Source organism: Pagrus major, chromosome 13 (assembly GCF_040436345.1).
Source record: "Pagrus major chromosome 13, Pma_NU_1.0".
Taxonomy (NCBI): domain Eukaryota; kingdom Metazoa; phylum Chordata; class Actinopteri; order Spariformes; family Sparidae; genus Pagrus; species Pagrus major.
This window is the reverse complement of record NC_133227.1, coordinates 1122275-1134317: the sequence shown is the minus strand read 5'-3', so window position 1 is coordinate 1134317 and position 12043 is coordinate 1122275. Positions and strand designations below refer to the sequence as shown.

At 41.0% G+C, this 12043-nt stretch overlaps 2 protein-coding genes across 2 annotated transcripts; both read right to left on the bottom strand.

Moving 5' to 3' along the window:
* Positions 1–1051: 1051 nt before the first annotated feature.
* On the bottom strand, positions 1052–2014 carry LOC141007233 (olfactory receptor 2AT4-like). Its single transcript, XM_073479583.1, has one exon. It carries the CDS (start codon positions 2012–2014, stop codon positions 1052–1054), a length of 963 nt encoding a protein of 320 aa, XP_073335684.1.
* Positions 2015–8712: 6698 nt separating this feature from the next.
* LOC141007232 (olfactory receptor 2AT4-like) lies at positions 8713–9675 on the bottom strand. The gene has a single exon (XM_073479582.1). The coding sequence runs from the start codon at positions 9673–9675 to the stop codon at positions 8713–8715; it is 963 nt and encodes a 320-aa protein (XP_073335683.1).
* Positions 9676–12043: the final 2368 nt, after the last annotated feature.

Sequence of the window (12043 nt, the reverse complement as noted above, 5' to 3'; positions counted from 1 at the left end):
TTTAGCCTGATAGATTCTTTCAACTGGTTCTGGCAGTCACTTGGTCATTTCACAGTAATAAACATAACAAATCAAGTCTAATTGTGCATTTTAATTATCCCTGAATGTTTGTTTTAAAAATACTGCACTGAACTGAAGCACAAAATGTTATTTAAGTAGTTAATATTCATCTACCTCATGTCAATAAAAGAACATCAAAGTTTTATGTTTGTACAATTTAAAAATGTGAAAATAGGTCAAATTTTAAATACTAGAAAGTTATATAACGTAATGACCACGTACATATCTAAGCTCAAATACAGTTAATTTCTCAGATGGAGGGCCTCTTTGTTGTGTAATGAACCCTGAGAAGGAGCTTAGCTTAACTTAGAAGATGCATTTATGTCGTACAAGAATCGGCACACTGACTACAAAGCTCTGCAAGTGTTTCAGTAAGCACAATAATGAGACTAACTGTTTTATCAGACAATTTGTATAAAGGGGATATGAATGTGAGATACAGTGATAACATGTCAAGGAGTGTTCGGAGTAACAGAAAAGGACAAGAGCAGTCAAATGTACAAATATCACACAACTACATCAAATACAAGCAAATATGTACAAATGATGCTATTGAATAAAATTTATTGTTCTAGATTAAACTACCCAGCAGTATATAAAGTAATTAAAATTAACTCCACCATGAACATATGCAACAGTAATATACAACATACACATTAATAAAGCTCATTAGTAAAACACTGGTGATGACCATGTGAATATGTACAAATAAGTCAGTAAAATATTATTGCGAAAGAATCAGGACATGTTTTAATTCACTTGCTAAGTTTGGTGAGATTTAAAATAATAATAGAACAATAATAATAGACCCGTGAGAAAAACACACTACTTAATAATAAGACAAATATGTGGAAACTTTGCTGTTTTTAAATGCAGTTGAAACAGGCAGAGCATCAGTAAAATAGGCCCCTTTTGTCTCATCACATACGGTCCTGACTCTTATCAAGGACTGAGAGAGTGTGAAAACCTTCCACAGATGGAAAGAAAGTTCTCAAGGGCTTGTTTTCATTCTGTGGAGCAGTGCCAGGGCTCTTGTTTTAATCTCTTTGGTTTTCAAAGAATATACGATAGGATTGATGCAGGGTGGGAGACAAGAGGCCAGTGACAGGCTCAACACACGCTGGTCTGGGTTGATGGATCCCACAAAAAGCCCAACAAAGAATATGCTGAATAAGGGAATGTAAAATACAGCAACAAGGACGAGGTGCTCAATGCAAGTGGTGAGAGCTTTCATTCTACTGCTGACTGTTTTCATCCTGAACACAGTCACCAGGATGCAAAAATAGGACAGAAGAATAAAAGTTAAGGGCCCCATCAGGTTCACCATACTAGAAGTTGATGCCAAAGACCACTGCATGGTGTAATCATTACAGGCCAGTCTGAACACAGGAGCATAGTCACAGAAATAGCTGAACACCCTGACAGAATTACAAAAAGACAGTCGAGTCATTATAGCTGTTGCATATGCTGTTACTGCGAGAGCTAAAAACCAAGTCAGGCAGACAATACAGGACATATTCCGCAGTGTGTTGATTGAGTTCTGACGCAGGGGGAAACATATTGCGACCAACCTGTCATAGGCAAGTACAGCGAGTGCATATGACTCCAATTTCCCAAACGTATAGTAGACAAACATTTGAAGCAAACACAGGTTGAATGGAACAAAGTTGTCCTTAAAGAGAAATGTCTTAATCATGCTGGGAATAGTGCTCGTGTTTAAAATGACATCAATCACTGCGAGGTTGATAATAGCCAGAAATTTCGAAGTGTGTAAGCAGTGGTCACGGGCAATTATATAGATCAATAAAATATTGAACACTAGTGTAACCACATAGACAAAAACGAGGAAGATAATGTAGATGGTGATGTAGGGAAATGTCTCAAATCCGATAATATAGAAGCCTGGAGGATGAATGATGAGAGAGTCGTTTGAAATAGTCCTGAGAAAAGACATCACTGAACTCTGCAGCCTGTGTGTCCGAGGACAGCCTCTGCTGAGAAGCTCACCAGTCTGAAAAAGAGGAAAACAACTCATCATATTACTTATCAGTCCAATCACATACTTCAAATGAAGACATTTGTGCATCTGGCATTAAGCGTATTTAAACCATCCTGAGTGGTGAATATAATGCATTATTATCATTAAGTCAAACATGGAACAGAATACTTGTGACTCACCTGTTACACTGATGATAGTTTTACACAGAGCGACTCCATATGATCGGACTCAGACCACTGAGTGTCTGCATGTCTGACCAGCGTACAGTAGAAATACCTCCTTCATTCATCTCCAGAGATAACATTCAGTCCTCTAATTATGAATAATATGGATGAACAATACAGTAATGAGTAATGAGTCTTCCCAATTAACTTTCAAACAAAACAAACACGTAATTATTGTTTTGTGACCCTAAGTAACACTGAAACCCAGTCAGCAAAGTTTGTGACAGAAATGTACCACATTTACATGCACAGTTTGATGACACAACTAGATTTCTAATCAAATGTCCCCATTTTGAAACTGATTGCAATTGAATATAAGCCAGTTTTATTCCTGTCTGTATGAATATGAGTGATTAGGGCAAACCTTTATTTCCATCAGAGAACATTAATAACTAGTTCATTATTTAAAGACCAAGTGTCACGATCCCATATTCTGTGGTAGATTTTTGTGTTTTTGTGTTATGTTATTTGTTTCTGTTATGCTTGCAGAGGTGCAGTGACATGCTGGGCGGAGTTTCCCGTCACTGGAGCTGCTGACACACACGCACCTGCAGCAGGTTGGCAATCAGCGCCTGGGCTCTCCACGCTACCTGCTGCCAGATGATTATGTCAACCAGATGCGGTATATGGCTCAGCCCGAATAGCCTTCTTGTGATCTACTAGTGTTTTTGTGTGTTGTGTGACTCACGCCTGTGCAGCCTTACACCCCCACCAGCAGTCTCCTGGTTCTGTAAATAAATAACTTTGCACCTGTCATCCTGCCTCGTGTCCGCTTTTGGGTCCTATAAAATACTACCGAGTGTAACAGAATCATCTGGCCACGAGATGGACCCAGTGGATCTGGCATATATCGCTCAGGCTCTGAATGCACAAGGTGCCCTCGTTCAGAGGCATGATCAGATGCTTCAGCAGGTCATGGAAGCACTCCAAACTCTCACATCCAACGTCACTCAGATGGGTCAACAAGTAAACCTGCTTACCACTCAGCAAACTGCGCCTCCCTCAACCTCTCCTGCCACTGTGAGTAACCCATCTAATTCGAGCTCTGCCCAACCCACTTCTCCTCTGGAGTTGGACTGGTTGGAACGAGCCCGCGCTCGTCAGTTTCTTTAAGAGGGGATTATCGGATAGTTTACGGGACGAGTTAGCTGCTAGAGAAGAGCCAGCGTCCCTTGAGCAACTCATAACGTTAGCTATTCGTTTAGATAATCGCCTTAGGGAGAGAATGGGAGAAAAGACATCCACCAGCCGCAGGCTAGCTAGCCCCTACCCCAGCCAGGTCCCTAACTCTCTGCCTACACCTCAGAATATCTCAGTTCCCACCTGGGTTTCTAGAGCTCCCCCTGCTGGCCTGGAGGAACCCATGCAGATGGGGAGATCTCGTCTACCCACCGAGGAAAGGCAACGCCAGAGAAATAACCAGCTGTGTATATACTGTGGTCTGCTGGGACACTTCCTCGACTCCTGCCCGGATTTGCCAAAAGGTCCGGCTCACCAACTGAGGGGACATTGGTGAGCCAGACATCCTCCTGTTCCAGCTCTCTTGTCCGTATAAATCTCCCAGCATCCCTCCAATGGTCACATGATTCGTTACCCTTAAATGTTTTTCCGGATCCCGGCGCTGATGACAATTTCATCGACACCTCCCTGGTTGAACAATCACTCATCCCTACCGAGGCCCCCGACACCCCAAAAACTGTAAGCGCTCTAGATGGGCGGTGGCTGGCTGGCGTCACCCATCGCACCTTGCCAATCACTCTAACCATCTCCAGGAATCATCGGGAGCTTATCCAGCTCTACAACATCCCTTCACCCTGCTCTCCAGTCGTGCTGAGACTCCCCTGGTTACAGTTACACAACCTTCACATTGATTGGACTGCAGCTACCATATCCAGTTGGAGCACCTTCTGCTAAACACACTGTCTCCAGTCTGCTGCCACTGCATTAAAGGTGTCAGCTCCTCTCCTTTCCAGACCTCCGGATTTGTCCCTTGTGCCGCCTGTATATCATGACTTAGCCCCTGTTTTCAGTAAAGAACGAGCACTGTCCCTACCACCTCACCGCCCATATGATTTTTGTATTGACTTACTCCCTGGCACATCTCTGCCCTCCAGCCACCTCTACAACCTGTCACGCCCTGAGAGGGAGGCGATGGAGGAATACATCAACAGCTCCAAGGCCTCTGGCTTAATCCGTTCCTCCTCATCTCCTCTTGGGGGGGGGGCTTCTTCTTCGTGGGTAAGAAGGATGGCACCCTACGCCCCTGCATCGATTACCATGGACTAAACGACATTACGGTAAAAAACAAATACCCTCTACCCCTAATTGACCCATCCTTCGAGCCTCTCTGTCACGCCCATATCTTCACTAAACTGCATCTGCGGAACGCTTACCACCTAGTCCGCATCCGGGAGGGAGACGAGTGGAAGACGGCATTCAACACTCCCCTTGGCCACTTTGAGTACCAGGTAATGTCGTTTGGCCTCTCTAATCCTCCAGCCATATTCCAGGCCCTCATCAATGACGTACTCAGAGACATGCTTAACCACTTTGTGTTAGTTTATTTAGATGACATATAAATATTCTCCAAGACCCTGGACGAATGCATTAAACAGGTTAAGTTGGTGCTCCAGAGACTGTTAGAGAACAAACTCTATGTCAAGCCCGACAAGTGTGAGTTTTATTCAACTGAGGTCAGCTTCCTGGGTTACGCCATCGCGCAAGGGAAACTCCAGCCAGACTCAGCCAAGATCAAAGCAGTGGAGGAGTGGCCTACACCATCAACCAGAAAGCAGCTACAAAGGTTCCTGGGACTTGCAAATATCTACAGGAGGTTCATTCGGGACTACAGCCATGTTGCTGTCCCTCTCACTCAACGAACTTCCACCAACTCACCTTTCATCTGGACTCCCACAGCTGACGCTGCTTTCAAGAAGCCAGTCCCCAGTTTACATCTCGGGTCTGGAAGGCCTTTTGCAAGGCGTTCAGCACCACATCCAGTCTCACGTCAGGTTATCATCCCCAGTCTAACGGGCAGACAGAGAGAGCGAATCAGGACCTGGAGACTGCCCTTCGCTGCGTCACAATCCTACCTCCTGGTCCTCCTTTCTCCCTTGGGTCAAGTATGCGCACAATTCGCTGTCCAGCTCAGCTACAGGAATGACCCTGTTTATGGCCGCTTACGGCTATCAACCACCTCTCCTCTCTGCTCAGGAGAGCGACATTGCTGTCCCCTCCGTCCAGGCTCACATCACCTGTTGTACGGAGGTTTGGAGGGCTGCTCAGGATGCAATTACACTTACCACCCGGCGAAGTCAACGGTTGGCAGACCGTCATCGCATCCCTGCTCCCCAATACCAACCAGGACAAAAAGTGTTGCTTTCCTCCCGTGATCTCCCTCTTCAGGTGGAGTCCCGCAAACTTCTCCACGCTTTGTGGGTCCATTTGAAGTGGAAAAAATAAATAATTCCCCCGTCCGTCTTAAGCTACCTGCATCCCTACCTGTTCACCCTACGTTTCATGTCTCGCAGCTTAAGCCTGTGGCCTCCAGTGACCTGCCCTGCTAGTCGTGTTGTCACGATACTGAAATTTCTAACTTCGATACGTAAGTATTCTGTACCATGGGGAAAATCAACACACACATATGTGTGAATATATCAATATTTTTGAAAAAAAAATCTGCTGCAGTAGCAATTCAGTAGTTTCAGTAGTTGACGATACTTTTTGTCAATGCAGCTTAAAAAATGGAAATGAAATCCAAAAATATAATTACATTTAAAGAAATTAAAGTAAGTGTCACATTTTGTTTTGCATAAAAAACAAAATGTTGTCGCATAAAATACATTTTGAACACAGCCCTGCTGGCACAGTCAAACAAACTGCCCCAATATGGGGAATAATCTGGATTTAAAGGAAAGGATGGGAAACAGCAAAAGTATAAAGGATCATAGGTGAGAGGAAGATTATTTGCTAAATGATTTCAGTTATTGTCTCTTTATTAAGTATGTTGGATCTGCAGTACACAATGTGATTATATGTCACAATAGGGGCTTTCTTCTAAGAAAAAAATGGAAATTTTATAAAATTTTGCTCAAATTCATGAATTTACACAATTTAAACAGAATTTTTAAAATTACACTATTATGCTATTGTGATTTAATGATGCTAATAAATGTCAGTAAACAATAATATTTAATTATCACCTAGTCCTAGTCGTACCCTTAGTTTCTCAGTCAGAGTGGAAGAGGCCACCTTCTTCATTTACTTTTCAAAGTTTTTTTTTCTCTTTTAACTTTAGGCACTCTTCAACTTCAACTTGAACATTATTATTTTTAAAAAGTGCCTTTTGTGCAAAGTTGCAATACAAGTTGCTTAACAATACAATGAAACATACAATACAAATACAATATATGAGATCTGCTCAGAAACCTGAGGTCCAGTCAACTTTGTTTATTGCAAGTGCTGCATAAATTTATATCCAACTAATTTGCAACAGCTTATACGTTTTGAGGGAAGTGTAATGCAGACCGAGTTGCATTTTCTGTTAACATAATGAAGAAATTATGTTATATAAGAAATTTTGCTACTGAACATATCAGTAAAGTCCATCCACTCGGAGTAAGTACAGCATTAATAAAAGGTTTTTATGTTTAGGTACTGGCAATACTTGTAATATTAAAATGGTATCTTAACCTTAACCAAAGTGTGTCTGTTGCCTACACTTAAATTTGTTACTGAGTGATTACATTTATTAGTAATAATTAACCATGAAAACATTTTAGTAATATACAAACTAGGAGAAGCGGTTACTCCTACCCACTATGACCTTCATGACCTCTAGTGAACAGACAGACAGAGTTTCACGTTGCAATGAACGGACAGTTTAATCACTGGTTGATTTGAACAGTAAGGCTTGTTTTCACAAAATGAAAATAGGCAGGAAGAAAATTTACAAGAATTTATTTTAAAAAAAAACTTTTTAGGAAAAAATGAGACGCTCTATACTAGAAATTTTGTGAGCTGTGTTCGTCAAAAGTGAATAAACATTTACAAACACATATGATTGAACTGTGTCCAGCCCCCGCAACCCTGCAAAGGCAAGCAGTTGCAGATGATGATGATGATTATGATGATGAAACACATATAATGACTCTTAAACTGCAAAATGTTCCCCAAGGATGCATTTATCGTTAAAGAGGCCATGTTGAGCCAAAACAAAATGATTCCAATGAGCCCAATTTGTGAAGCCATCACCTGGGAATTTTGGTTAATGACCACAACTTTAACAAACGACCAATTTACTGTTTTACCTTCACACTAATTAATCTCAGTTGCACCTATTAGGAATGAAAACAATTAAGAATGGAGGGAAATGAGTGTGGATATACATTTGGTTGTTTAATTCAGATTACACCTACTTTCAAAGGGCTGCAAGACAAATGGCAGAAGTCTTTCCCTAGATACTCCACCATGTTTCTTCTGACAATCTTTTGTTTCATCAAATGACATGTTTATACTTTGTTTTATAAATTATTTTAGGACTTACAATCTCTAACTTCCATTCAGTCTTTAAACTCAATTTAAAATGGTTCCCGTTCATTTATTGTGAGCTTTTTATGCAAATCTCCTCTTGTGACTAAAGCTAGGTTTAAAGGTATTATTTTAGTCAATATCTTATTTTTAATTATTTAACTATGTCTAACATGGTGCTCATTTGAATCATTAAAAGATATGCAAGAAAAGCTATCAATGGAGGGCATTTATGTCGTACAAGAATCAGCACACTGACTACAAAGCTCTGCAAGTGTTTCAGTAAGCACAATAATGAGACTAACTGTTTTATCAGACAATTTGTATAAAGGGGATATGAATGTGAGATACAGTGATAACATGTAAAGGAGTGTTCGGAGTAACAGAAAAGGACAAGAGCAGTCAAATGTACAAATATCACACAACTACATCAAATACAAGCAAATATGTACAAATGATGCTATTGAATATGATTTATTGTTCTAGATTAAACTACCCGGCAGTATATAAGTAGTTAAAATTAACTCCACCATGAACATATGCAACAGTAATATACAACATACACATTAATAAAGCTCATTAGTAAAACACTGGTGATGACCATGTGAATATGTACAAATAAGTCAGTAAAATATTATTGCGAAAGAATCAGGACATGTTTTAATTCACTTGCTAAGTTTGGTGAGATTTAAAATAATAATAGAACAATAATAATAGACCCGTGAGAAAAACACACTACTTAATAATAAGACAAATATGTGGAAACTTTGCTGTTTTTAAATGCAGTTGAAACAGGCAGAGCATCAGTAAAATAGGCCCCTTTTGTCTCATCACATACGGTCCTGACTCTATCAAGGACTGAGAGAGTGTGAAAACCTTCCACAGATGGAAAGAAAGTTCTCAAGGGCTTGTTTTCATTCTGTGGAGCAGTGCCAGGGCTCTTGTTTTAATCTCTTTGGTTTTCAAAGAATATACAATAGGATTGATGCAGGGTGGGAGGCAAGAGGCCAGTGACAGGCTAAGCACACGCTGGTCCGGGTCGATGGAGCCCACAAAAAGCCCAATGAAGAATATGCTGAATAAGGGAATGTAAAATACAGCAACAAGGACGAGGTGCTCAATGCAAGTGGTGAGAGCTTTCATTCTACTGCTGACTGATTTCATCCTGAACACAGTCACCAGGATGCTAAAATAGGACAGAAGAATAAAAGTTAAGGGCCCCATCAGATTCACCATACTAGAAGTTGATGCCAAAGACCACTGCAATGTATAATCATTACAGGCCAGTCTGAACACAGGAGCATAGTCACAGAAATAGCTGAACACTTTGACAGAATTACAAAAAGACAGTCGAGTCATTATACCTATTGCATATGCTGTTGTTCCGAGAGCTACAAACCAAGTCAGGCAGACAATACAGGACATATTCCGCAGTGTGTTGATTGAGTTGTAACGCAGAGGGAAACATATTGCGATCAACCTTTCATAGGCAAGTACAGCGAGTGCATATGACTCCAAAGGTGCAGCAGAATAGTAGACAAACATTTGAAGCAAACACAGGTTGAATGGAATAAAGTTGTCCTTAAAGAGAAATGTCTTAATCATGCTGGGAATAGTGCTCGTGTTTAAGATGATATCAATCACTGCGAGGTTGAGAACAGCCAGAAATTTCGAAGTGTGTAAGCAGTGGTCACGGGCAATTATATAGATCAATGAAATATTTAACACAAGCGTAAACACGTAGACAAAAACGAGGAAGATAATGTAGATGGTTATGTAGGGAAATGTCTCAAATCCGATGATATAGAAGCCTGGAGGATGAATGATGAGAGAGTCGTTTGAAATAGTCCTGAGAAAAGACATCACTGAACTCTGCAGCCTGTGTGTCCGAGGACAGCCTCTGCTTAGAAGCTCACCAGTCTGAAAAAGAGGGAAACAATTCATCATATTACCTATCAGTCCAATCACATACTTCAAATGAAGACATATACATTTGTGCATTTGGCATTAAGCGTATTGAAACCATCCTGAGTGGTGAATATAATGCATTATTATCATTAAGTCAAACATAGACCGGAATACTTGTGACTCACCTGTTACACTGATGAAAGTCACAGAGCGACTCCATATGATTGGACTCAGACCACTGAGTGTCTGCATGTCTGACCAGCGTGCAGTAGAAATACCTCCTTCATTCATCTCCAGAGATAACATTCAGTCCTCTAATTATGAATAATATGGATGAACAATACAGTAATGAGTAATGAGTCTTCCAAATTAACTTTCAAACAAAACAAACATGTAATTATTGTTTTGTGACTCTAAGTAACACTGAAACCCAGTCAGCAAAGTTTGTGACAGAAATGTACCATATTTACATACGCAGTTAAACAGTTTGACCACATTTCTAGTCAAATATCCCCATTTTGAAACTGATTGCAATTGAATATAAGCCAGTTTTATTCTTGTCTGTATAAATATGAGTGATTGGAGCAAACCTTTATTTCCATCAGAGAACATTAATAACTAGTTCATAATTTAAAGACCAAGTCAATCATGTTGGGAGTGATAACAGGTTCATCTTAAGTGATACGGATTGTGGAGGTATGTTGATGTCTTTTGCCCTTCAAATCATTCATTTATTTTCTGCTTGTAGAGCCATTTTCTAAACTATAATAAAATACCTAATACATAGAAAAATGATGTATATCTAGATACATTGTTGGGATCTGTTGGGTGGAGAAAAAAACTGTATAAAAGTGTTTCATTCGGCTTTTGCACTGTGGGACAAGACAGCCAGACCCCTCAGAAAACATGACCAAGACCACAATTAAAACCTCAGTTTACTGAAACTCCTGAACTGGATTCTTTGCTTATTAACCTGTCTGTTTATAAGGAGCTACTGTGACTGAATTTGATTTTATTTGGATGTGATTATTTGATTTCACAGTTTAACCCAACTACCCAAACTACAAATTCCCCTCCGTCCCAGTTGCTGCCACCAGAGCAGTGATGCTCACTCTGTTGGTCAGAGGAGAGACAGTTTGGGCCTCTGTTCTGGCTGTAGTGCAGTCAGCTGCCCCACCAAGTGCCCCCTGGAACTGTAGATGTTAGCAGCTTCGGTCTCTGGCAAAACAGCCGGCAGCCTGGAGCAAAAGCTCCGTCTGGCTAAATTCTGAGCTTTAGAGATCACCGCAGGTGACAAGGAAGCATAAAACACCACCAGTACAAGACTGAAAGCTGGCATCAAGACGGCGAAGAAGAGACATCAGCAGACACTGGAGAGGGACCTCGACACCAGCATCACTAAAGATATGTGGCACGCAATTCAAAATATCACAAAAGCCTGAGCTCCCACATAATGTGTGAAGCCATGTTGGCAGATGAGCTGAACACATTTTATGCTTGTTTTGTTTTCCTCAACATAGACTCAGCTGTAAAGTCTACTCCGCCTCATGTGGACCGGCCACTGGATGCAACCATAGCGGATGTGAGAAAAGTCCTGGCGAGAGTGAATATAAAAAAGGATGCTGGTCCTGATAATATCCCTGGCTGTGTACTAACAACATGTGCCAATCAGCTAGCTGCTGCTGTTGCTGACATTTTTAACATCTCACTCTCACAGGAGACTGTCCTCTTCTGCTTCAAGACAGCCATTACTGTTCCTGTTCCTAAAAGTCTGCTATGCTGAGTCGTGTGGCTCTCACCTCCATCCTGATGAAGTGCTTGGAGAAAATGGTTCTCCAGCACATCAAAGATAACATCCCTGCCAGCCTGGACCCTCACCAGTAGGCTTTCAGAACCAACAAATCTACAGAGGATATTGAGATATTTGATTTACTGGTAATAACTCAGGACCAGGTTGTTATCGGGAGAATGTGAACAAATCTTTATACAACTTGAAATCGGTGAAAAACAAAAATGTTCTCATCATCCTCTCTGGGGCATGTTTAAAGTATCTGCATCTTTCACCTTGGAGTCTTTCTAATGAACCCAGTTTGAGATTTCATCATCTGAACGCAGGCTAATGGCCCTTCTCATAACAAACAAGCCTTTTACTATTTAAATCATTGCCTAATTAATCTCACCTGCACCTATTAGCACACATTTGGAGGGAAATGGACGGGAGCCCCTGTGCACTGGTGGCATTTCCCCAAGCGTACCTCTTCCTAAATAACAACTTGAGTTCCTTTGGACAGTACAGTGACACATCATTGAGCTCCATGATTGA